This window comes from Dama dama, chromosome 10, assembly GCF_033118175.1.
Source record: "Dama dama isolate Ldn47 chromosome 10, ASM3311817v1, whole genome shotgun sequence".
NCBI classification, from domain to species: domain Eukaryota; kingdom Metazoa; phylum Chordata; class Mammalia; order Artiodactyla; family Cervidae; genus Dama; species Dama dama.
The window spans coordinates 4,548,167-4,575,327 of record NC_083690.1 but is presented as its reverse complement, the minus strand read 5'-3'; the positions used below and the strand labels follow the sequence as shown (position 1 = coordinate 4,575,327).

The 27,161-nt window shown below is 45.9% G+C and overlaps 2 protein-coding genes across 4 annotated transcripts; both read right to left on the bottom strand.

The window, feature by feature from the left end:
• Window positions 1-317: 317 nt before the first annotated feature.
• ZNF174 (zinc finger protein 174) lies at window positions 318-6,945 on the bottom strand. Of its 3 annotated transcripts, XM_061152698.1 has the most exons (5): window positions 6,843-6,945; window positions 5,695-6,367; window positions 4,506-4,722; window positions 2,970-3,062; window positions 318-1,497 (listed from the first exon to the last, which is right to left on the bottom strand). In XM_061152698.1, the coding sequence occupies exons 2-5, from the start codon at window positions 6,100-6,102 to the stop codon at window positions 896-898; spliced, it is 1,320 nt and encodes a 439-aa protein (XP_061008681.1). In that variant the 5' UTR covers window positions 6,103-6,367; window positions 6,843-6,945; the 3' UTR covers window positions 318-895. The 3 variants fall into 3 exon arrangements, with proteins under 3 accessions (XP_061008681.1, XP_061008682.1, XP_061008683.1); XM_061152700.1 differs by lacking the exons at window positions 318-1,497; window positions 2,970-3,062; window positions 6,843-6,945 and adding exons at window positions 3,691-4,043; window positions 4,179-4,190 and having other exon boundaries at window positions 5,695-6,832; XM_061152699.1 differs by lacking the exons at window positions 2,970-3,062; window positions 6,843-6,945 and having other exon boundaries at window positions 5,695-6,832.
• Window positions 6,946-25,845: 18,900 nt separating this feature from the next.
• LOC133064001 (olfactory receptor 2C1) lies at window positions 25,846-26,784 on the bottom strand. The gene has a single exon (XM_061153943.1). The coding sequence runs from the start codon at window positions 26,782-26,784 to the stop codon at window positions 25,846-25,848; it is 939 nt and encodes a 312-aa protein (XP_061009926.1).
• Window positions 26,785-27,161: the final 377 nt, after the last annotated feature.

The following is a 27,161-nucleotide window of genomic DNA, read 5'->3' as shown; positions in this document are numbered from 1 at the left end:
GCATTCAATGTACTGCCACCTTTTGTCATTCTTGGAAACTTAACTGAGACATAATTTACATGTCGTAAAATTAATGAACGTGTCAGTGACTTTTTTAGTACATGTTCTGAAATAATTTGGTTTTAGAATATTTTCATCATTCCAATCATTTTGTTGTGCTTAAAGCTACCGGCCCGAGTGAGAAAGGATACTAGGAAGGACTCCCTTAGCAGTCTTACTTCTGGTAGCTTCTCCCTATCAGTACTGGTGGGGGCTATGGCAGCCAGGATTTTATTTCACCAAATCAAAAGTGCTTTGGTATAAAAAGATCCCTCAGGGCGTGTATGTGTATGTTTATTTTGTTAACACCACCAATACTTGAAGACCCCTCCTCACACAAGCAGATCCACACTTCCACTTCACGCGTCTTTGTTATGAACAGCCAGGAATGACAGGAAGAATATTAGGGGATTTACATTCCAATGAGCTTCTGCCTTGAAATTCTTGCGGATCACTCATCTTTATTAAAAGAGTGCGCGCATGATAGATTGTCGGCTATGGAAGCAAACGCGTAACTATATGTAAGATTTATCCTTGAACATAGTTACAGGATAAATAAAGCAGCAGGGGGAGAGTTAACATCAAGGTGCGGGGCACACCTGCAGGATCGTCCTGATTCTCCCTCAGTGGGACTCCCCGCTCTTCACCCAGTGCTCTCTGACCCAAGGACCAGACCTGCCACTTCCTCCCCATCACCAGGCACGTCAGGTCCCCTTCAGCCTCCTCCTGGACAGGCACCTCTTGCTTTCTTCCTTGTAAGTCACGCAGACAGTCTTTGTGATTTACATGCGAGCGAGGGGAAGGAGGAATGCAAGTACCTTCCTTGTGAACAGCGAGGACCCAGGCCTGCCTGCCCTCAGTCCCCATGGTGGAGCCTGTAATGCTGGTGAAGGTTGGAGCTCTGGCGAAAGCTTTTCCCACACTGACCGCACTGGTATGGCTTCTCCCCGGTGTGGATCCGCTGGTGCAGCTTCAGGGTGGACTGCCGGCCAAAGCAGTTCCCACACTCTCCGCACGTGTAGGGCCTCTCCCCCGTGTGGACTCGCTGGTGCCTTTTCAGCTCTGAATTCCACGTGAAGCTTTTCCCACATTCATCACACTTGTAAGGTTTCTTTGCCGAGCGGGCCGGCTGGTGACTGAGACGCTGCAGGCGGCTGCTCAGGCTCCTCCTGCTCCCCTTGCTCTTCTTCAGCTCTCTCAGTGGGTGGCTTTTCAGGGGGGCGCCGATGTACTCCAGTTCCCTGCAATGTCTCTGGTAGTGAGCAAAGGGCTTCTGGGCGCTGGGGGCGCTGACCTGCCTCTGAGACAGCCGGGGCTCACTGAGACTCGCCCCTCTGGGTTCGGGGCTCTGCAGGCCACTCCCTTTCGGTCTGCCCACTGACAACGCACCGGGCTTTGCCCCTTTAGCCCCTTCCTGCTGTGGATTCTCCTTGTTGTCACTTTTCATCCTGGGGGTCTCTACAATTAGAAAGAATATGCTTCATTTCTGGGCTTCAAAGAAAGAACCTCAGCAAGAGAGCTATGAATACACACACAGTTTCTCAAAGTGCGGTTCTCCACTGGGCTGCTCACACATTAGATGCACTGGGGCACCTGTCAACCAGGCAGGCTGCCCCTGCTTCCCCCACCCCCGGCTGCCGGGTCAGAAGCTCTGGAGGTAGAGCCCGAAGTCTGCAGGTAACAGGGGGAGCCTGGGGGTATTCTGACTTATATTAAAGTTAGGGACCACGTTCTCCAACCCCTGCCTCCTTCCTACCTTTGGGAAAATGTTTAGGAAAGGAGAAATAGGAAGAAGCAAGCCCATGAGAAACTTCAACACTACAAATACACCCTCACTTATATGGACACTGACCACCACTCTCTCTTCAAATAATGATAAATCTACTGAGTGTGGTGTTTTTGCTCATTACAAGGTTGACAGATAGCATATGTCAACTGGGATATGGGCCAGTCATGTACCCTAATTACAGAAACTCTGTAACTTCTGACTACCAGGATTAAGGATCAGGAGAGAAATGAGTTCGAGTGGCCTGTGGGCAAGCTGGAGGATTCCTGCTACATGGAAGACCTATTGAACATGGCAGCCACTAGCCACATGTGGCTACTGAGTACTTGGAATATGGCTTGTGTGACTGAGAAACTGAATTTTTATTTAACTTTAAATTCAGATTTAAAAAGCAGCCCACACAATTATGGTCAATTGCTTTTCAACAAGGTTGTCATGATAATTCAACGGAGTAAAGATGTCTTTTCAACAAGTGGTGCTGGAACAACTGGATTTCTATATACAAAAGAATGAAGTTGGACCCTGACTCACAACACAAAAATTAACTCAAAATGGATCAAAGACATAAATGTAACAGCTAAATCTCTCTCTCTCTGAACAGAACAAAGGTGTAAGTCTTTGTGACACTGGATTAGGCAACAGTATTTTAGATATGTCACCAAAAGTACAAGCAAACAAAAAGATAAATTGGACCTCCTCAACATTCAAAACATTTGTGCTTCAAAGGACACTATCAAGAAAGTGAAAAGACAATCCACAGAAAGGGAGAAAACATTTGAAAATTATATATAAGAGTCTGGTATCCAGATAATATAAAGAACTCTTATAACAACAATAAAAAGACCAATCTAGTTTAAAAATGAGCAAAGGATCCGAATAGACATTTCTCCAAAGAAGATATATTAATACAATTGGCTAATAGGCACATAAAAAGATGCTCAACAGTAGTAGTCATAAGGGAAATAATTCAAAATCTCCAAGAGACTCCATTTCACACCTAATAGAATGGACATAATCAAAAGCACCAACAATAACAAGTGTCAACAAGGATATAGAGAAACTGGAATCCTCATAGACTGCTGAAAATAAAACAGTGCAGCCACATCGGAAAAGTCCAACATCAAAAAGTTAAACAGAGAGTTACCATAGGACCCGGGCTTCCCTTGTGGCTCAGCTGGTAAAGAATCCACTTGCAATGCGGGAGACCTGGGTTTGATCCCTGGGTTGGGAAGATCCCCTGCAGAAAGGAAAGGTTACCCACTCCAGTATTCTGGCCTAGAGAATTCCAGGGACTGTATAGTCCATAGGGTCACAAAGAATCAGACACGACTGAGCGACTTTCACTTTCACCATAGGACCCAGTAATTCCACTCCTGGAATTGGTACTGGAATTTCTCTTGGTGTAGACTCAAGAGAAATGAAAACAGACACCCTCACAAAAACTTGTACACAAATGTTCACAGCAGTATTATTTATAACAGCTAAAAAGTGGAAACAACACAAATGTCTATCAACTGAAAACAAACAAAATGCCCACAGAGTGGAATATCATTCAGCCATAGAAAGGAATGAAGTACTGACACATGCTGAATATGTTAATTGCTCAGTTGTGTCCAACTATTTACAACCCCAGGGACTGTAGCCCGCCAGGCTCCTTTGTCCATGGGATTTCTGAGGTAAGAATGCTGGCATGGGTAGCTATCCCCTTCTCCAGGGGATCTTCCTGGCCCAGGGATCGAACCCGGATCTCCTGTATTGCAGGCAGATTCTTTACCATCTGAACCACCAGGGAAGCACACTGCTATAACATAGGTGAACCCTGAGCATGAGACCCCATCCACTTTGGAATAAAATAAAAGGAGATGGAGACAGCATGCAACCCAGCTGCCTCTGCTAAGGCAGAAGGGAGTACGTGTGGTTCACCTTCTTCAGGATCATGAAGGCCAGGTTATGGGGCAGGACCTCAACCTGGACCACAGTGCCTTCTTGCCAGATGCCCTAGGTCTCAATTCCTGAGTTTTGAGAATAATCAAATTAAAGTGTTTCATTAATGTCACAAGAGGAGGAAGGGGCAGAAAATAATACCAGGAGAGTCTTTTTCCTCTAATGAGCAGAACCTTGTTTAGGGCCTTTCTAAACATGGGACAGTTTTAAGTGATGAAACTCAGCCACAGCTTGAATGGAAGTTCATCAGTGGTCATATGTGAATTTGTCTTCACTATGGCATCACTGACTCAAAGGATATGAGATTGAGCAAGCTCCGGGAGTTGGGAGTTGGTGATGGACAGGGAAGCCTGGTCTCCTGCAGTCCATGGGGTCGCAAAGAGTCGGACACTGAGCAACAGAACTGAACTGATCAGTAGCTCTGAAAGGGACAGAAAAGCAGGCTAAAACAATCCTCTTGTGTACTGGACTGTCAAAGAGTCATGAAAAGAAAATGGTAACAGCACACTTACATAAAGTATTACTACCATTCTAATTAGTGAAGTTTGTTAGGGAATCAAGATCTACTATTACATACAATGGAGCAAGCATCTTTTCTCCAGATGCTTGCTCCATATTGCTCCATACAATACTGAAGAAAAGCTCAATACCTAGTCTGTGGCTTTTCAGAACCCTGAGATGCTTTGATAGAGATGAAGCGCTGATGAGAGGGAGAGAAGACACACAGACTGTTTACCTGTCTCAGCCAATCTGGAGGTTGGTTCCTGGAGGAGCAGGGATTTTTCCCAATGACGAGGGCTCGGGCTCGGCTGATCCTGAGATCCTGCCTGGGATGTCTCCTCCCTGGGATGTCTCCTGGGAGTTTGTGGTTGAAAGTCTGGCAGTTCCTGTTCTTCCAGCTGGGATCCAGTTTTCTCCAAAAGCACCTTCTGGCCCTCCATACAAACAGCCACCTAGGAACAAGTCCCTTGCATTAAAGCACAACTGGAGGACTGACTGAGGGCAGCTTGACCTCTCACTGTGAGCTCAACCAGAGTAATGACTGTTGTTGCCTGGAAATTTCTGATAATCTCGGCGGGGGGGGGGGGGGGGGGGCAGGGTCTGGGGGGTAGGTGTCAATCTTGATAGAGACTGCTGAAACTCTCAAAGGAAGCAAAGGGAAGGATGTGTAGAATGACCAAAAGGAACCTGCTCCAAATCAGCCAATACTTCCTGAGTAAATGTTCCCACAGCTTGGCCCATTCTCAAGGTCTGGGTCATCAGAGAGCAGGGTCAACCACGACACCCATGCAGCAGGTTCCTACCCTATACTGCCCTACTTCTGCTGGAAACAGGCTCTGTAGGATTAGGAAGCAGTATGGGAAGAGGGAAGAGGTGGTTTTTAATAAACCACCCTTATCTATAAATTATTCTGCCCAAGACACTCCTGATTAAGGAAATCTAAGTAGTGATAGGGCTCTAAGAGAACTGCCCTAACCCTGTTCCTTAACTGCTTCCTCCCTAGGCCCCTACTGGGATCTAACTTGAGGGTGGGAGTTGGAAGGAATACTGGCCAATTGAGCTGGAGTTCCCTGAGTCAAAGGCAATATGCTGGGACAAGAGCTAATAAAATGCCCCCCAAATCAAATTCCTCTTGTCTACCAAGAATCTTGATTGTAGGAAAGCTTCAAGAGGGATGGGTGGGGGGAGACCTGTCAGCAAAGATTCAAGAGCTCTACTTTCTCACTGGAGTGCCTGTGGCTGCTGTTTTCTGAAAATTTGTTACACCTCCCCTCCCAGCAGGGGTGAGGGGAGTAGGGTTCCAAACAGAGGCCAGAAGCAACGTTTGAAATTCTGGACTCCTCTCTCTAGGGAGGGGTCCAGAGACCAAACACGAACCAGATGAAAGAGAAATCCTGGGGACGACAACAAAGTACCCTCCTTACCCACTGCTTTGGTCCCTTGGCTGCTCGATGAAAATCTTCCACAAGGGTCACGATCTCCTTGCTGCTCACTGGACATCGATGCCTGGCCCGAGCCTGGATCTCTGCGGGCAGGATGTTCAGGAACTGCTCCAGCACCAACAGCTCCAAAATCTGCTCCTTGGTGTGCACCTCGGGCTGCAGCCACTGACGGCACAGCTGCCGGAGGTGGGAGAGTGCCTCCTGGGGTCCAGATGCCTCTTGATAACAAAACCGTCTAAAACTCTGGCGGGAGAGCTCAGGATCGGGCCAGTCTTTTTGCAGAGGGGGCTCCCGTTTTTCTTCTAGCTTTGCTATTATATGTCTCTCCTGCTTGGAGGAAGCCTGAATATGGGACTGCGAGCTCAAAGTTATCTCCATCTTAGCCGCCATTTTTGGGCTCAGGAGCCAGCTTCTCTCTCCTGGTAAACAGGTCAAGCCTTCGGGACCATGGCCCGAATACTAGAAAGATGCTATAAACGAAGGTCCTCTGAGGATGTTGGAAAGGAAAGGATGCAGACAGAGGCTCCTCGTTCGCTGGCCTCGATCCCAAACTCCTGACGACAACACAGTCCCTTGGAGTGGGAAGTTTTTGTTTTCCTGCCAGCGTCTTGAACTGTCTTGCAAAGGCGAAGAGTCATAATGTCCTAAAAGGAAACTGGGGAAAATATTGCTTTCATTTTAGCGACAAGCACAACAGGTCTCAGGGGAAATGCGCAACGGAACTTAATGGGCTGGCAGGAATTCCTGGGAAAAGTTGAGATTGTCATCCAGGTAGCCTACACCAGCTCTCTCGCATCCTCCTCAGGCCGACCTCCAGCATCTCGCCGCGCTACGGGGCGAGCCCAGGCAAGCCCTCGGCGCACGCCGAAGGGTTGGGAGTTAGCGGAAACCTCCTGCGGGCGAGCAAGGTACACGGTGGCGCGCCGGCTGCTCGCCCCCGAGGCACCGAGGCCCAGCAGCTCCGGCCTCTGAGGACGCCGGGCTTCGCGCCCCAGCTGGCCCGAGCTCCGCGAAGCTGCAGCACTCTGGCGCGCGGCTCGATTACGTGGCCGATGAGAACTGGGGGTGGCGCCTGCGACGACAGCGCGATCGACAGCCCTGCAACCCGCGCCCACCTGCACGCGACTCACCTCTCTGGGGACCCCGGAGCCACGGCTGGGGGCGGGGCAGAAGCCTCTCGTCGCGGACACTCCCACGAGCTGCCGTGGAATTCTGTCACGGGAGGGCCCGCCTCCTCCGCAGAGGGATTGGCTCCTCGGAAGCGTCCTAGCTCGCCTATTGGCTTCTGAGTCTACCGATGCTGGCCGCTGTCGCAGTGCAAGCCGGGAGTTGCAGTCCGTTTGCACGATTCGCGAGCAAGCGCAGTGGACCGATTCGAGCCCGCGCTCTGGGCGCCGACTTCCGGCGCCAAGGCTGAGCGAGTCCGGAGTCGCGCGTGCGCCTACCTTTGAGCGCTCAGCTTCCTTGCGGCCCGGGGCTCTTCGCTGGCAGTCGTCGCAGAGCCGGTTGGGCCAGGACTGTCCCGATCCCTGTGCCCGAGCGCAGATTTCCTCCGGCCAGTGACCCTGCCCATCTCGCCCCCGCTAGTGTAGTGGCAATCCGCGGACTTGTTTCCTAGTCTTCAGCCGCAGATCCTAACCCTAGCACCGGGGCATCCTGGATGAGGAGTGAGAAGTTAATCGGCCCAACTCCCCATCCTCGTTCTACTTTCCGCTGAGCGTTTTGGTTGTCGCCATAGAGAAACACATTTTTGAGACAGGAGTATTTTTACATGAACTATGAATGGGATATTAGGAATCAATTAGAGTGCAGGCTCCGCCTTCTGCATGGAACTAGGGTAGCATTCATTGAATTATTCTTCATCGAGAGAAGGTGTAGGGTGTATGGAAAGGTGTAAGGCAAGGAGTGTAGTTTCTAGTCTTTGCCTTGCTGCTGAGGAACTATGCTCTGTGATGCTCCTTCGTTAAAAAGGACTGCTCACAGTACAGTGCTTTGGAAGAAAGGCAATCTGAATCCGTTTTTTACTCCTATAAACGGACTCGGGCCTTTGGAGGAGGAGTGGAATGGAAAACGGCACCTAATTGCAAAAAACTTCTGTCTTACATCCTCCCAGTTTAGCAATTTCCAGGAAATTTGGAACTTTTCTCACCTCAGCTGTATGTAAAATACCAGAGAATTCTGACAGGCCCAGCCTATGTGAGTTGCCCACTCCTGGGGTTGGAGGAAAGGTACTGTAATGAATAGCCCCACCAGAGACAATGGAATAGAAAGGGACTTTTTCACAAAGGGAGAAGATGCTTCTGTCAGAAGTGGAGAAGGAATGCTGGAAAATAAATGCATTTCTTATCCACACTGTGTATGTGGTGGTGGTGGTGGTGGTGGTGGTGGGAGGAGGGTGTGATATTAATGAGGTTGATACTTTTCCCTCCTAAGAAAAGGAGGAATTGGGAAGCTGGATCCAAGCTTCTGAGGGTAGGCAGGAAAGGGACAAGCCACAGGCATGTGGGGAGCATGAGTAGGGACAGATGGATGACCCTGTGAGGAACCGTTTGGGGAATTCACCCACAGAAATCAGGCTAGCGAGAAAAATGATGCTTTTTGATATTTTTGGTGCTTTGGCTCCTTGGATTGGAGAAGGAGTAAAGGAAAGGACAGAAATAAACAGTAAGAACTAGAGTGAAGGAATAGGGGATGATTTTATGTTTTGTTTTGTTTTGTTTCCATTCTTCTCAGCCTTGCTTCAAAGTTGAGCCTTTTCCAACTATGAGTCTGAGTCTGCCAATCTATGACAGGCTCAGGTCTCTGATTCCAAAAAGACATATTTCACTGGTATCCAGGAGACCTGCTTCCCAGGGATAAGAGATGGAATCTGAACTGCAGGATGGCAGTGACAGCCAGTGAGCCAGCAGATTGAAGCAAAGCATGACTGCAATAAAGAGTCCCCAGGCACAACCATCCCCAAGCAAGGACTCCACACAGGACCCAGCAATCAGCCCTTCATGGCAGGCCACAGCCCTGACTACGAAGCTTCCCGCCAGCACTTTCAGCAGTGCTGCTTCCAGGAAGTGGAGGTGAGGAGCACTTGGTCCCCATGAGAAGGTAGCTGGTCCCTATAAAGGTTTTAGCAAACTCTGAGAACTCTGCTGTCAGTGGCTGAGGCCTAAGACACACTCAAAAGAGCAAATCCTGGAGCTGCTGGTTTTGGAGCAGTTTCTGCCAGAAAAGGTTCAGAGCTGGGTGAGGGAGCAGTGCCCAGAGAATGGTGACAAAGTTTTGGCTCTGGTTGAGGATGTACAGAGAGTGGCCAGGCAACAGGTGAGAAAAGGCAGTCAGAACCCTGTGGTTTTCGTCATGAAGAAGTTGGTGTGAGCAGCACAGGAATCCAGTTACTGGAGAGGTGCTTAGTTGAGAAATTCCAGAATTCATCTGCTGCCCAGAGAATATTATTAATAGCTATATTGCATTGATCCTGTGCTCTTCATCAATGGGAAGATTTTCTCGAATTTCTCATTTGCTGAAATAACTTAGACTTTCATATATTCAGTGAATGCTTAGAGTCACTAATTAAAGTGGTAAAACACTCATTAGAGTTCTCCAAAACAAAGCCAGGGAAGGAACAACAATTCTTCACTCAGCAAGTCAGGAAAATTAGAGATGTTGGTGAATTTAAATCTAATCTCTCTTGCTAGAAGGTTTCTTGAAGGAGTGTGCCATGTGTTGTACACTAAACAAAGTCACACTAGAGCCAGTCCCTGCTGCCTGGATTAATGGTCAGTTTGAAACAGTGATGAGATTCATATGATACCTGCATGTGGAGGGAGAGATCTGATCAGTTTGAGATCTGATCACTGTAACATTCTTGTGTATTTTGGAAGAAGGGGGTGGTGTGAAAGGCATAGGAAAAGGGAAAGTAACAGGAAGGCTTCAGTTGTGGGTCAGGGGAGGGCTAGCCTGAGTGTGACTGTGTCTGGAGCAGGAGGCAGCCCACTGGTGCTCTGAGTTTGCATGGCTGGATTGGGATGTCCTTGCCTTTTCCAGAGAGGAGGCAGATGTGCACCCCAGCTGTAGGAGGAAGAGTTGGGGCGGGGTGGGTTGTAGATAAAATTTCATAGGATTGAGGATTAAGAGGTTCTAACATAATTTGGAGGGAGGAGCAGTGTGGTGGTGATGCATCAGAAATGGGGGAGGTTAATATATATCCGTGGTTGGGGGACTGTTGATAGTAACTAGGCTAGATGTAGAAGGGCAGGAGAGCATCTGTATGAAGTCAGAGTCTGGAGAGGAGATTCAGCACAGCAGAATCCCTCTGTGCTCACAGTCACCCTAGACCCCTTGCCACTTCTGTGTGGACCATCTCTGCCTACTGTCCACCACCACCTCAGAACCGCACTCTTCACGTGAATGACAACAGCACGGGAATGTGAAGGGTAAAACAGCTCTTTGAAACCCCTCAAGGAGGGGAAGGGGAGCAGAAAGGAGAAGTGAGACTCCAGCTGCCTCTCATCATCTCTCTGTCACTTTAGGCAGGAATTTGTAGTGACAGATGATGGGGTCTGTCCCCAGGTCCTGGAATCTGGGAAGGATCTGAAAATGCCCGTCGAGGAGACAGCTCCTTTGAGGGTAGCAGAGAATCACTGAGATTCCACCCCAAAAGAGTCGGACTCGACTTAGTGACTAAACAACAAACACTTGAACAGGGGGTTCATCCAGGGGAATGGACTGTGAAGGGATCACGGAGCTCTGCCCAGAGACTGTGGGGACAGTCAGAAGCTTAAGCAGGAGCCTCCGCCCTCCCCTGAGGTGTGAGGGACGATCATCTACTGGAAGCGCAGGTCTGAGCTCGAGTTGGACCCTGGCCTCCAGGTTAAATGCCTTAGAGATACATCCAAAAATCAATATTTCAAATTTTAGGTGATGGTAGTAGCACTTAAAATGGGGGCAGAGATCCTTTGTGTGTTAACTTTATTACAGTTTAATGTTACTGCCTCTGAATCAGGTATTATTAAAGCATGTTGACCTTCCCTTCTGCAGAGCAGTTCTTCATGAACTTGAAAACATAACCCTCTTCTCCATCTAGCTTAATCTCTTCCTAAATACATTCCTTCTACTTTTTTTCTTCCATGGCTCTTTTTTTTTTTTAATTCGTCTTAGTGTTTTAGAAAAATTTTAATCAAAAATTTAACTAAAAAAAAATTTAACTAAAACTAATTGAGGTGAAATTAATCACTTAATGTGAAATTAGCCATCTCAAGTGAACCATTCAGTTGCATCTAGTACAGCCACAATGTTGTACTATGATCACCTCTATTGTGTTCCAAAACACTTTACACTCCCTCCTGCTCCGCCTCCCACAAATAAACCCCTTGCCCATTAAGCAGTTGCTCCTCATTCTCTCTCCATGGATTTGCCTGTTTTGGACATTTTACAGGAAGAATCCTACAATACATGACCTTTTGTTTCTAGCCTCTCTCATTTATGTTTCCAGTCTACAAAAGTATCACTTCTTGGTCTGTTTTTAGGGCTGCATAATATGCCACTGGAGAGGGAAATGGCAACCCACCCCGGTATTCTTGCCTGTGGAGAATCCCATGGACAGAGGAGCCTAGTAGGCTGCTGTTCATAAGGTCACAAAGAATCGGACACGACTGAGTGACTTGGCACAATATGCCACTGCATAGCCAGACCAAGGCTCTGTCTTTATGTCTCCTTCTGTGAAGCACTTCGGCTGCATACATTTCTAGATTAGCTAAAGGCTACTGCTGCCTTTTCTGCTTAATTCGAAACTGCTGTTACAGGTTACTAAGTAATTTTTTAAAGCCACCTCATCTTTATGTAACTCAAATCCTAGAGAAAAACACTGTGTCTTCATGCCTTTTAAAAAGGCAAGCTTCTGTTGATGAAATGGAAAACCGTCTAAGAGTTTACCTGCTTTTGTATTTTTCAAGTGAAGTAAATACACTATCAGTATCTCTGAAAACTTTGCTGTTTAGAATTTATTTTACTCTGAATCTTTGGGAACATCTGTGCTCTTTGGTGTCTGATTTCTGAGGCTCAGGGGTCTGAGTAAAGGGGGCGGGACTCACCATGTTCCACATTCGGCTCTGGCAGCTTGCTGTGCCCGCAGGCGGCTCAGATCCCAGGTGGTGAAGCCTCCCCAGGTGGTCACAGATCTCTGAGTGTCCTCTGAAGTTCCACTAGTAAGTTCGCAAAATGTACCATTTCCTTTGTACTATTCTTGAAGGTGGGGGTCTGAGAAAGAATTCATTCTCTTGGTTTGAAAAAATAGAAGGATTGAGTTCCTATGGTATTTTTAAGAGCATTATGACTATCTCTGGATGGTTGGACAAGGAGACATTCTCTCCCCCCTGCTATATATATATATACACATATATATACACACACACCATGCACATATTTCTTTACAATGAAAAAAAAAACTTTTTATTTTAAAAAAGCTATTGTGTCAGGAGGGATCTAGTAAAAGGAACTTAGTAACACAGAGACAGGCCATTGGCTATAGCAGTGATCCTGAAACCTGACTGCACCAGACTCACCTGAGGGCATGTTAAACCGAATCCCAGGCCTCACCCCAGAGCTGCTGATTCTTTAGATCTGAGGTGGAGCCCAGGAATATACATCTCTGGTGCGCTCCCAGGTGCTGCTGGGGCTGCAGGCTTTGGCACCCCACTTGCAACCTCTGCTCCATGACTGTTATGTGGAGACTGCCCTTTAACAGTGGCTCTTTTCTCCCCTAGCCTGGCTTACTCCAAAGGTCTCTGGGAAGCTTCCACAGAAGAGGGGTCTCGGAGACCAGGAGACAGGTGCTGGGGCCCCAATGAGCTGTTTTTGACACCTTTTGTCTCTTTAAGTTCCCATTTCACCTTGTACTCCCACTCACCCTAAAAATCTTTTTTTCTAGAGATGTTGGAAAGATTACTATGTGGTCCACTGAGTTTCTCTTGGGTTGTCCCCTTGTTTTGTCCATGGACACCATGACGTGGCTCTTTACCCACCCTGACGCTTCTCGGGGAGGCCTGACCTCCCCCTGCCTTGCTCTGCCCCTGATTTGATAACTGTGGTCCTGTCTCTGCCCCAGTGACAACCTGGCCTGGATCAGAGAACACGCAGACCCCAGATAGTCCGGGCAGCAGGCCGAGGGAAAAGCCTAAAGCTTCTTCCACAAGGAAGACTAGAGTGAAAGCCCACAAGACACCAGCAACTGGGGAAGAACAATCAAGGGTGGAGCACAAGAGCCTGACTCAGCAGACGGGTCAGAGGCAGGCAAGACAGAGACATCAAGAACAAAAGAGAATCGGAAATGGGATGATACAAAGGAAGAAGAAATGAACGAGCATCTTCTGAGGTCCAGGTAAGTGTTTGGGTGCTCTGAGCTAAAAAGAGGCTGGGCAGGCACTCCAGTGTCAGGAAGGCAATGAGGAGGTTCTCCAGGGAGAGTAAGGAGAAACCTGCATCCCAGCAGAGGATGAACCACTGAAGGCTTCATACTGGGAGGAGACCTGCACACATCTCCTGTGTGGGAAAAACTGCTCTCACAGCTCTCAGAGTTCTCTCTCTCACCACCACCCAGTCCCCAAACTGGAAAAGGCTTCTAAATGTCACGAATGTGGGAAAAGCTTTAGTCGAAGTTCTTATCTTGTTCGACACCAAAGAATCGGAGAGAAACCTCCCAAGTGCACTGAGTGTGGGAAAGGCTTCAGCGAACGCTCCAGTCTCACCGCCCACTTGAGAACTCACACAGGGGAGAGACCCTACCAGTGTGGGGAATGTGGGAAAAGCTTCAATCAGAGCTGAAGCCTCACTGTTCCCCAGAGGACCCACACAGGGGCAAAGCCATATTAGTGTGTGGTCTGTGGGAAAAGATTCAACAACAGCTTCCAGTTCAGCACTTATGGTGAGTCCACACTGAGGAGAGCCCCACAGTTGCGGGCAGTGTGAGAAAAACTTCAACAATGGCTCCCAGTTGAGAGCCCACCAGAACCCAACACGAGGGAAAAACCTCACCAGTGCTCTTAGAGTGAGAAAAGCTTCACTAAGAGTCCTGCTCTGAATGATCTAGTGGTTTTCCCCACTTTCTTCAATTTAAGTCTGAATTTGGCAATAAGGAGTTCATGATCTGAGCCACAGTCAGCTCCCGGTCTTGTTTTTGCTGACTATATAGAGCTTCTCCATCTTTGGCTGCAAAGAATATAATCAATCTGATTTTGGTGTTGACCATCTGGTGATGTCCATGTGTAGAGTCTTCTCTTGTGTTGGAAGAGGGTGTTTGTGATGACCAGTGCGTTCTCTTGGCAGAACTCTATTAGCCTTTGCCCTGCTTCATTCTGTACTCCAAGGCCAAATTTGCCTGTTACTCCAGGTGTTACTTGACTTCCTACTTTTGCATTCCAGTCCCCTATAATGAAAAGGATATCTTTTCGGGGTGTTAGTTCTAGAAGGTCTTATAGGTCTTCATCAAACCATTCAACTTCAGCTTCTTCAGCATTACTGGTCGGGGCATAGACTTAGATTACCGTGATATTGAATGGTTTGCCTTGGAAACAAACAGAGATCTTTCTGTTGTTTTTGAGATTGCATCCAAATACTGCATTTTGGACTCTTTTGTTGACTATGATGGCTATTCCATTTCTTCTAAGGGATTCTTGCCCACAGTAGTAGATATAATGGTCATCTGAGTTAAATTCACCCAATCCAGTCCATCTTAGTTCGCTGATTCCTAGAATGTTGATGTTCACTCTTGCCATCTCCTGTTTGACCACTTCCAATTTGCCTTGATTCATGGACCTAACATTCCAGGTTCCCATGCAATATTGCTCTTTATAGCATTGGACCTTGCCTTTATCACCAGTCCCATCCACAACTGGGTGTTGTTTTTGCTTTGGCTCCATCCCTTCATTCTTTCTGGAGTTATTTCTCCATGATCTCCAGTAGTATATTGGGCATCTACCGACCAGGAGAGTTCATCTTTCAGTGTCCTATCTTTTTGTCTTTTCATACTGTTCATGGGGTTCTCAAGGCAAGAATACTGAAGTGGTTTGCCATTCCCTTCTCCAGTGGACCACATTCTGTCAGACCTCTCCACCATGACTCGGCTGTCTTGGGTGGCCCCACATGGCACGGCTTAGTTTCATTGAGTTAGACAAGGCTGTGGTCCATGTGATCAGATGGCTAGTTGTCTGTGATTGTGGTTTCAGTCTGTCTGCCCTCTGATGCCCTCTCTCAGCGCCTACTGTCTTACTTGGGTTTCTCTTACGTTGGACGTGGGGTACCTCCTCTCGGTTGCCACCCCTGACCTTGGACGTGGGATAGCTCCTCTCGGCCACTCCTGTGCTGTCTCAGCCTTATGACTATACAGTGGAAGTGAGAAATAGATTTAAGGAACTAGATCTGATAGACGGAGTGCCTGATGAACTATGGACGGAGGTTCGTGACATTGTACAGGAGACAGGAATCAAGACCATCCCCAAGAAAAAGAAATGCAAAAAAGCAAAATGGCTGTCTGAGGAGGCCTTACACTCCCACTCCTGGGTGTGCGGTGATCAGGGAAACTGGGATGCAGCTGCTGGACTCCTGGCATTCTTCGAGTGCCTCCACCCTCCAAACTGCCTTACCGTCTAGTCTGCTGGGCAGGAGAAGGGATGCAGAGCACTAGAGCACCCAGCCCTGGCCTGTCAGTGTTTTAGGGGTGTCTGGAGCAGACAGTAAGAACTGGAGAATATCTTCAGTTATTCATTCATTCAGAAAATATCTGATTGCCTATAAAGTACCAGGTATTATACAGAAGCCAAATAGAAGGCAGTGAGTGAAACACACTGTATTTTCCTTCCAGAACCAGCCTCACTGGGCCCCTCAGAAATAGAGTACATCAGGCAGCACCACCCAGCCCGCAAGCCCTAGAATCTGAGTCCCAGCTCTGCAGGGCCACTCTTCCAAGCTTCCAAGTTCTGATGAACACAACCTTTCTCCTGTAATCCCACTGCTCCTTGTGTGGTCACAGCTTCCTATGGTTACCCTCTCTGTTACCTTAGTGTCTACATCCCACTGACAAATCAGCCTGATCACTGCACCAACCACTTGAGAATAAATTTGAAGTAGGCTGTACAAAAGGCAACATCCCAGGTCTACCCCTTTCCTCTGATGTGTAACTTATACTCCTGGTTTGTGTCAGCCCTTCAGATACCAATTAAAAAGCCCAGTTTTCCCCTGTACATTTAATACTGGGGCTCTCCATATAGGGTCTATACCTCCCTTCCTCACTGAAACATTTTAACTAATTGATACAGTTTTTCAGTTGACAGTATTCCTTTTATCCCAAGGACTGAGAACCACTTCCTACAGACAAGAATGAATAAATATTCTCACAACCCAGAGTACACCGAAGTCTACATACCTTGCCTTTTCACACATCTGCTCTGGTTCCTCAGCCTAAAATGGCAGATGGGGTCACAGCCAAAGCCAGAAAACCAACCTTTCAGGCCTCCTACCAGACTTCTCTTGTCACCTCCTTTCTGCCTCTCCTGTGAGGGACTGCCTTACGGGTCAGTTTGGGAACAGCCAGGACTTCTGGGGTCCTGGGCCAGACTGTGCCCATGTCGTTGCTGACATAACAGGCAAGTCCTCGCTTTCATCATCATCAGCTCCAGCTTCCGTGCAGTCCTGTTGCTCATCCTCAGCTCGGCTTCTGGGTGGAGAGCAAGAAAAGGACAGAGGGGCTTCACAGGTGCAGGTCACAGGATGCTAGCCTTTAACCTGGCTACTCCCTGTGGTAAGGAAGTTGCCCTCAAGGACTCTGAGCTTCTGCCACCCTGTTCTGGCATCTGGAGGAAGCTGTGCTCCTGAAATTTCTTGGGCATTCCCTATGCAGTTGGCCATTCCAGTGGCACTTCTGGAGTTTTCCATAAATTGGGGATTTACTGAGATTTGCAAATAAAGTCTGGGTTTCCTAGTAGCCCCAAAGCACACCTGCTGTCATAGGTTAAGTAACTTGCATAGTAACTAAAGTGAAAGAGCTAGATTTTGAACCTGAGTCAAATCAATTTCAAAACCTTTAATTTTTCACTCTCTCAACATTCTGGCTACCAATTTCTGTGAAACCTTGAAACACAGACCTTATATTACATGTTCAATCCACCAGGGCAGGCTTTTTGTGGCAGGGGCCCATAGGCCCAGCCTCCTTGGGAGGACGAAGGCACAGCTGAGGTTTCATGTCACACCCATTATGACCAACTACTTCCCAAGGATGCTGTCATCCCTGGCACTAAATTAAGAGCTAGTTAATCACACAGTGTAGATTAGACATGATCCTAAGAACTTTTACAGCCCAAAGTGAGAAAAAGCAGAAAGAGATGAAATAAAAAGAAACAAAAGGAGACATCAGAGATTTCACATTTTGCAGAGGATGGTCAAGGGGTACCCCTTCCATGGAGGCATGGTATTTGTGACTGGGCAGAACAGAAAAGTAAGAATCCCAGTACCCTGCCTGACAGTGGCAGGGTCTTGTTGGTCTGGCCAGCTAGGCCTCTTCAATAAAAACTTCATCTCTACTTCATTTTGCTAAGTTTGGTTGAGAAGGCACAGATTTTTTTTCCCCACTCAAGTCAGTGTTACCTAATGGAAATGCTTTGACTATTAGGTGTTCCAGTGTCCAGTCCCAGCTCAAGTTCACAGTAACTGGCCTTAGGCAAAATACTCAACCTCTGTAACCTACTTTTTGTCATGTGAGCATAACTACGCTGACCTTGCAGCATAGAGAAAAAGATTAGAAATGCTGTTTGTAAAGCATCTGGCCCAGTGCTTTGGCACGTACAAGATGTAGAGTAAATGGTTTGAGGTGACAGTAACAAAAGCTCCACCTTAAAGGAACTCCTTTGTAGCATATCCCACTACTTGATATATATTTACTGGTTTAATGTCTATCATCTGTATAAGAATGTAAGGTTCTTGGAGAACGGTGATTTGTTCATTGCTGAATCACAGCACCAGATAAATATTTTGTAAAGGAATAAAAGGGCAAAACAAGACAAGGAAGTCTGGGTCTTTACACCTGATTAACTGGGTGTCCAGTACTTAAGCATTATAAAGACTATGAAAGGAGGCAAAGACTGGTCTCTGGCTGAAATGTCCCTGAGCTCTCTCTTTCTCCCCTTGGTGTCCACTCCATGGCTCCAGGGTGGGATTTCCGCGCTTCACCACCATTGACATTTGGGATTAGACAGGCCTTTGTTGTCTGTGTTGGCAAGTGGCCTACGCATCATAGGATGTCTAGCTGCACCCGTGGCCTCCGCCTACTAGCTATCAGGAGCACCCACCAGTCCTGACAATGATTGCAGATTCTGCCAAACATCTTTGAGGGGCAACATGGCCCACGGTTAAGAACTCCTGGTCTAGGGGCATTATCATTAGGCCAGGCTGGTACAAGGGTCTCCTCCCATCTGTCACCTGGTCTTCCTACAGAGCGAGCAGATTCTTTCTACAAATCTAATCCAACTGAATAAACCTCTCTGCTCAAAAGCCTTCAAGACTCCTTAAAGCCACTGAAATAAGCCAAGACCACCTAACTTGTAGGGCTCCCCCTTGCTTTTAAGACCTAATCTACACCTCCAGCCTCACTGCCCACTCTCCTATACACAGCCTACAATCCAGCACAAGTGAGTTGTTCCCACATCTTGGAACAGGCTGTTTCCAGCCTTAGTGCCTTTGCCCCCCACCCAAACTTCAGAAGACATGATTTCATTCTTTCCCAAACAACTGAACACTGTGGGCTGCTAGTCTCCATTCCACCCATAAGGTACCTGATGTCTTCAGTTCAGTTCAGTTGCTCAGTCATGTCTAACTCTTTGCAGCCCCATGGACTGCAGCACACCAGCCTTCTCTGTCCATCACCAACTCCCAGAGCTTGCTCAAACTCATGTCCATTGAGTCGGTGATGCCATCCAACCATCTCATCCTCTGTCATCCCCTTCTCCTCCTGCCTTCAATCTTTCCCAGCACCAGGGTCTTTTCAAATGAGTCAGTTCTTCACATCAGGTGGCCAAAGTATTGGAGTTTCAGCTTCAACATCAGTCCTTCCAATGAATATTCAGGACTGATTTCCTTTAGGATGGACTGGTTGGATCTCCTTGAAGTTCAAGAGACTCTCAAGAGTCTTCTTCAATACCACACTTCAAAAGCATCAATTCTGAGGCACTCAGCTTTCTTTATAGTCCAACTCTCACATCTGTACATGACTACTGGAAAAACCATAGCTTTGACTAGAAGGACCTTTGTTGGCGAAGTAATGTCTCTGCTTTTTAATATGCTGTCTAGGTTGGTCATAGCTTTTCTTCCAAGGAGCAAGCATCTTTTAATTTCATGGATGCAGTCACCATCTGCAGTGATTTTGGAGCCCAAGAAAATAAAGTCTGTCACTGTTTCTATTGTTTCCCCATCTATTTGCCGTGAGGTGATGGGACCGGATACCATGATCTTTCTGAATGTTGAGTTTTAAGCCAACTTTTTCACTCTCCTCTTTCACTTTCATCAAGAGGTTCTTTAGTTCTTCACTTTCTTCCGTAAGGGTGGTGTTATCTGCATATCTGAGGTTACTGATATTTCTCCCACAATCTTGATTCCAGCTTGTGCTTCATCCAGCCCAGCGTTTCTCATGACGTACTCTGTGTACTGTGTACTCTTTATACACGTACACAGTAGCATTTGAACTGTGGTTCTGGAGAAGATGTGAAGAGTCCCTTGGATGGCAAGGAGATCAAACCAGTCAATCACAAAAGAAATCAACCCTGAATATTTATTGGAAGGACTGACGATAAAGCTGAAGCCCCAGTATTTGGCCACAGGACTTGAAGAACCAACTCCTTGGAAAAAACTGATACTAGGAAAAATTAAGGGCAGGAGGAGAAAGGGGTGGCAGAGGATGAGATGGTTGTATCGCATCACCAAATCAATGGACAGGTTTGAGCAAACTCCATGAGATAGTGAAGGACAGGGAAGCCTGGCGTTCTGCAGTCTGTGGGGCCACAAAGAGTGGGAACCCACTTAGCAACTGAACAATAACAACACAGTAACTTATCCTGATACCAATCCTATGAAGCCAATTCTGTGATCATCCTCTAGATGAGAAAATTGAAACAGTGTTTAAGTGACTGTGTAATCACAGAAGTAGGAGTAGAACTCTCTTCTAACCCAATGCTTTTTCCCCTATGTTTTAATTTTTTCATATACCAAAAGTACTGCAAAACATTCTCACTTAAAAAAATGAATTCTCTCATCTCTTATCTCCAAAACTACACTCCCTCTCCAGAGGAAATAACTGTTTAGTGTGTGTATCTTGCTGGGCCATAATCTGCAATTTTCCCTGCTTAGTGTTATCTTCAAGCTTTTCTGTTTCAATATATCAACCTCATTTTTTTTTAAAACTCCTGTCTTTGTCATTCCGCATTATGAGTTTCTCTTAAATCATTTTCCTTTTGATGAACATTCGGATACTTTCCTAATTTTCAAATGTGTGTGTGATTCTGGATTGGGATATTCTGGATATATTTTGAAGAGGGAGCTGATGGGTTGGGATGACAGTGTGAGGAAAAGAATAGTGGCAGCTTCTCCCTGCCTTTATTCTGACCCCACTTCATCTATCTGTCAGTTATAAACAACCTGGTTGTACAGTGAGAGTAGCTGTCCATCAGCATATAAATGGAGAGAACTGGGATGTGGAATAGACTGATAAATCTCTTCAGGGTAAATATTCCATCTTTTGATTAAGTATAACTCATCTTTGATAGAGCAGTATTCTCCAAGCACTCAAACATGCACTATCTCTTTTGATCCTTACATTGTTCCTGCCATCTACTATATTCATTTCTCAGATGATGAAAAAGAGTGCCAGAGAGGGTTAATAAAACATAAACCTGAGACATCATGATGTGGAAGCAAGCAAGGAAATGCTCAAGGAATATGGGGACAAGTCAAAAAAACAAAAGTCAGCTTGAATGGAATCCCAGTGGTTAAACAGGGGAGAACAATATAATGATATTAACAAGTTATAAACCATAGAATAAAACAGGGAACATTGATTCTGTAAGATACACATAAATAAAAGAATTAACTGAGTTTAACTAGTATCAGGATATTTAAGTAGTTTCAAAGTGTGTGTGTGCATGCTAAGTCGCTTCAGTCATTTCCAACTCTTTGTGCCCCCATGGACAGTAGTTCTGCAGCCTCCTCTGTCCATGGGTTTCTCCAGGCAAGAATACTGGAGTGGGTTTTCATGACTTCCTCCAGGGTATCTTCCCAACCCAAGGATTGAACCCACATCTCTTAGGTCTCCTGCATTGATAGGTGGGTTCTTTACCACTAGTGCCACCTGGGAAGCCCCCGTTTCAAAGTACTTCCCCATAAAATACTTAATTACAAAGTAGGAAATAATGGAACAGTCTAGCAGACACCACCCTCATTTGGTGATCCCACATCATTAGTAATGAGAGACATTGACATTTACACCACTTATCTTAGCCTGCTTAGGCTGCCACAACTGACTACCACAGACTGAGTGACTTGAACAACAGGAATTAATTTTCTCACAATTATGGACCCTGGAAACCCAAGGTTAAGGTTCTGGAAGAATTGTTCCTGGTGAGGGCTTGTTCCTGGCTTACAGAAGCTTGGTTTGTCCACACTTGGCCTTTCCTTTGAGTGTGTGTGGAGAAAGACCTTCCTCTCCTTCCTCTCTTTGTAAGGTCACCAATCCCATCAGACCGGGGGGGGCGGGGAGGCAGGCACACCCTTATGATACCACTTAACCCTAACTACCTCCTAAACGTCTTATGACCAAATGCAATTAATTACATTGGGGCTTAGGGCTTCAGTGTATGAATTTTTGGGTATAGTAGATAATTCAGTGCAGGGAGCCGGCCTGAATGTACAGGCCCCTTACAGCCCTAAGAGAGAACAAAGGGTCTCTTTTTGTCCTGCCACCCCTTCTTGTTAAAGTATAGACTGGCATTTGTCTCCTTCAGGGAAAAAACACACCAGTGACCTTTTTGCCTGTTTTTCTGGTGCTGATAAACTCATCATGTTTGAAACCTGTTTTCCATCTAGATAATGTTCTATTGATGAAGCCTGTTTTCTATCTAATGGTCTATGGATCTTAATCATGTTGGGCGCTAGGGTAATTAATGCTTTACTGATCTTAAGTGTGGGAATTTGGAGCATCTGTAGCTCTGCACGTATGCAAAACCCTCGATCTATTCTTAGTAACTCCTGTTAGCGTATATATAGGCGTGGTATTCTTCAATAAAGTTGGCGGAGTCAGACGCAAGCGGACTCCGTCCCTCTCAACCCCATCTTTCTCTTTCTGAGTCTTCTTTCTGAGTCTTATTTTTCCTAGGTACTCTGGTAATTGCGTTCTTGACCAGTTCATTTGCCGCCAGGCTCCGGCAATTCAGTCCATAGCATCACCTGATAGTATACAATGAGAAGAAGGCAAAATGATGTTTGAGGAATTCCTGACAAAGATAACCTGAATCTAACTATAAGGAAACATAAATTCAAATAGAGATATGTCCCACTAAATAACTGGATGATCTTTTAAAGTGTCTGGGTCCCAAAAGTGAAGAGAAGATGGAGGAATCATTTCAGACTGACAGAGACTAAGGAGACTTGACAGTTACACGCAATATGTAACTTGGAACAGAATCCTTTTGCTATGAAAGACACAATAGGGACAACTGATAAAAGTGGAATGGGGTCTCAGGATTAAATAGTATAATGTAAAAAAAAATAGTAAAATGTATTGATGCTCATTTAGTAATTTTGATGTCTACATGGAGGTCCTATAGGAGAATGTCCTTGTTTGTTATAGATACACCATAAAATATTTGAGGGAAGACAGAGTATCATATTGTCAACTTACTCTCAAATGATCTGGGGAGGGGAGAGCCCTTTATATCATGCTTCCAACTTTTCTGTAAGTTTATGATTATTTCAAAAAGAAAAAAATTTGGAAGAGGCACAAGTTTTAGAGTCAAATGCACTTGGGTCTGATTACCAGCCCTACTACTGTGTGCTGTAAGCATGTTTCACCTTGGGCTACAATGTGCTCATCTTAAAATGGGGATGGTATAGGTTATCATGAGGTTTAGAGGAGTTGATTCATGTAAAGAGTTTAGATTGTTACCTAGCCCAGGGTAAGTACCCAGTAAAGTCAATGTGTTCAAATCATCTATATAGTCAAATAAACGACCTTTTCACCCAATCATTAGCCTGTAATTTCACACTCACATAATCGAGTATAAGTTTATGAAACCAAAGTCACTTTTCAATTCCTATTTCTCATCATCTCCTTTATTCCAACATCTCCTAACCACAGCTGTGGAATTGAGCTTGAAGGCTGTGAAGACAGGGGAAGGACTGACTATTTTAATTGGAAGCTTCAAAACTTAGTCACTGAACTCATTTTGCTAGTTTACAGTGCAGGTTAGGATCTGAACAGACTTTGTGAAGGGCTCTATGAGATGGGATGTTAAACTTACTTAAATTCACTGACCAGACCAGCATCTTCAAATGCTGTACATTACTGTTTTACTAATGTTGGTGAACTTTTGATAGTTCTTGGTATTTTTTTTCTTTTTTTTTTGAATTTCCAACTGAGTAAGACACGAAACATATTTTTTTCATCTGAAACCCTAGAAATGGAACATAAAAGTCCTCAGAACAAGGAGCTTCCCTCACATTTGTTTTTCCCAATTTTTAAAAAATTAATTTTTAATTGGAGGATAATTGCTTTGCAATGTCGCGTTGGATTCTGCTTTCCCTATTTTTGACTTTGTTTCGTGCCCATCGTTGAGAATGGAGGACGAATACATGTGCACTTTGATGATGGTGTATGTTGCCCCCATGATGCATTCATGTCTCAAGCTTTTTGTCCTCCCTCTAATTCTGTCTTACCTCAGCCCTAACTGCAAGTCAGATTTAAACTGTCCTGTACTTTCCATAGGGAGACTGTGCAGAACTCTGAAGTGTTTGAAGAATGCCTTTTAATTTTCTTTACGTTTTCCCCCAAGTATGTTTGCAGTGGCTGAGCGGGTAAAGAATCTTCCCTGCAATGCAGGAGGCACAGGAGACACAGGTTTGATCCCTGGGTCAGGAAGATCCCCTGAAGGAGGAAATGGCAACCCACTCCAGTATTCTTGCCTGAAAAATCTCATGGACAGAGGAGTCTGATGGGCTACAATCCAAAGGGTCGCAAAGAGCCAGACAAAACTGAACAACTGAATATACACATACCTCCTTGGAAAGTAATGTTCTCATAAATTAACCAGCTGGCATTCTCGTTTATATATCAGCTTTAGGAGCTTGGTCGTTGTGATTCTGCCTCCTGAGAAGTGCCTCTTATCTGAGTGTGCAGATCAATAGAAAGTCTGCAAGACTCCGGACTTGAATGAGTTGACCAAGATAATGCTGCTAAGTGGTGAGTCCTGGAGACACACTTCAGTATTACTGTGTAAGGAACTGAGAAAACAGGTCATGGCTCTGACCTGAAACTGGAAAAACAGATTCAGGCTGGGACAATATAATTAGATGTCTTTGGGAGGCATTATGGAAATGTGGAAAGAGGGAAAATTTGTCATTGTTCGTTCAGCATTGTCCAAGTGACAGGATGACCCCAAAGTGGCAAATGTGAAAATGGGTCACTTGATGTATTTAGCTCCTATGTGAAAAAGGAAGACTTGTTAATTAATTCAACTCACAAAAGTATTTATAGAGCATCTACTATGTATGAAGCATGTGTTTAGGTGCTGTGGGAGAAACAAGACTCTAGAAAATAGCCCTAAAACCAACTGATCTCCTTTTCTCTGGTAATGTTTTGTCAAGCAACTTTCTCATATCAACCCAGCTTTCCTCCCTGGGGAAAGAACACATGGACTGCAGTGGCAGGGGTGGATTTCCTTGGCAATTCTAGTGATGTGAAGAATCACAAACTGGCATTCTAATTCCAGTACTTGCGTTCTGGTGTGCAGGACTGATTACTGAATTCCAGAGACTTAAGGGGTGAAAGACTAGATCATGAGACAGAGGAGATGCTTTACAGATGGACAGTCTTTCCTGGGCTCTTAAACTTGCTTAAGGAATCTCAGAGCATTCCATAACCACTGACCACACTAGCATATCCAAATGCTGGTAGCAAACCTGATGGCTGGGACTTTGGTGAAGAAATGATTAATTTTTATTTATTTATTTTTGGCCACACAGGATGCAGGATCTTAGTTCTCTGACCAGGGATTGAACCCCTGTCCCCCACAGTGGAAGTACATAGTCTTAACCACTGGACCCAGGGAAGTCCCAGTGAGAAAATGATTTAAATGAAACTATTTAATTGAAAGAAAAATGGTCTTGGGAATTCCCTGGTAGTCCAGTGGTTAGGACTCCATGCTTCCACTTCAGGGGGCATGAGTTCCATCCCTAGTAGGGGAACTAAGTTTCCACAAGTCTCGGGGCCCAGCCAAAAAAAGAAAAATGGTCTTCCTTCAGGATTGGATGAGGCAAAAGGGAAAGTGGGATGTAGACATAAAGGAGAGGGTAAACAATGACAGAGGCATATGGGTGGGGGATGAGGGCAGACTGAAATATTAAGAAGAGAGAAAGAGGTGGAAAAAGATGGATGGATCGGGTGCAAAGATGAAGTTCTTGGGTTTTCAACTGGGGTTAATAAAACCTGGCTTGATTTTATGGAACTATATAAGATACTGCAAGTGGAGAATTAGGAAAAGTACAGAATTCAGAAATGTACAAAATTCTCTAAAATACAATACTACACATGTAATTTTTATTACACATAATGAATATGTAAAAATAAGATGTGGACAGAAGTAACCATGAGCTAAGTCTGTACTAAGTCAACAACCTCTGAGCCTCTGCTCTGTTATCTGTGGTCCACAGGAGGATATCTGGAAAATAAGTACAGAACCTAAGAAATAACACTAGCCATGGGTCAACAGCTTAGTGCTGTGGAGAATAAGCTTGTACTGGGGTTAGTACTCCTCATGTTCCCCTGGCCAGAGAGAGAAGGAGAAAAAGCATATAGAGATGAAGAGGTGGTAAATGATGAGGGTATTTTCCCTTCTTTCAGCTGACTTCTCTTCCCTTCCCCAGCAGCCTCCTCAGCGCCCTCTTCACCTCCTTGTTCCTCAGAGTGTAAATGAGAGGGTTCACCATGGGTGTGACCACAGAGTAGAAGAGGGAGATGAATTTGCCCTGGTCCTGCTTGTTGGTCTTGGCTGGAAGCAGATACCCATAGATAGCTGAGCCATAGAAGAGGAGCACCACCACCAAATGGGAGAGGCATGTGTTAAAGGCCTTTCTCCGCCCCTCAGCTGAGCGGATCTTCAGCACCGCCTGAGCTATGCAGCAGTAGGAGATCAGGATGATGCTCAGTGGGACAGCAGTGAAGAACATGCAGACGTTGTTGAGCACAGCCTCATTGAGACTCTTGTCAACACACGCCAGTTTGATCATGGCAGGCACCTCACACAGGAAGCTGTCCACCCTCCGGTGCCCACACAAAGGGAGCTGCAGAGTGAATGTTGACTGGACCACAGAGTTGCCTAAGCCACCCAACCAGGCAATGGCAGCCAGCAGCCAGCAGCGCTGAGGATTCATCATGGTGGTGTAGTGCAGGGGTCGGCACACCGCGACGAAGCGGTCAAACGCCATCACCACCAACAGGATGCACTCCGTGACCCCTAGCCAGAGGAAAACATAGAGCTGGGTCACACAGCCACCGTAGCTGATGGTCTTGTCTGCTCCCCACAAATTGATCAGCATTTGGGGGACTGAGCTAGTAGTAAAGGCAAGGTCCACGGAGGAGAGGTTGCTGAGGAAGAAGTACATGGGTGTGTGGAGCCGGGCATCCAGGCTGGAAAGCAGGATGATGGCCGAGTTCCCAAACAAGGTCAGCAAGTAGGAGAAGAGGATGCCTACAAAAAAGATCATCTCCAGCTGGGGGTAGTCAGACACACCCATCAGAATGAAACCCTCCCAGGAGCTGCTGTTGGCCCTTTCCATCTCTGGTTGCCTTCAGTCACTTGGGGAATCTGTCCAGGGAAAACCAGGAGTAAAGCGAGTGAAGAGGAAGCTGCTGGATTAGGTGGATCTGCATCGGCGTGGTTCTGATGTCACTGAGCTTCGTAGTTAAGTACCAGTTTAAACTTTATGATTGCAAGTGTTCAGGCAATCCTCAAACACTGCCAATCCCACAATGAATGGAAACTTTATTCCATGTGAATATCAAACATGAGTTATTACAGGAATGAAGGAAGTGCCTTATAAAGAACAAAAAGATTGGATCTTCAGTTCAACACAGTGATGACAACAGGATAGAAGGAGTTGACCATTGGAGCTAAATGTGGAAATTCTCAAAATACAGATTTACCCAGCCAAAG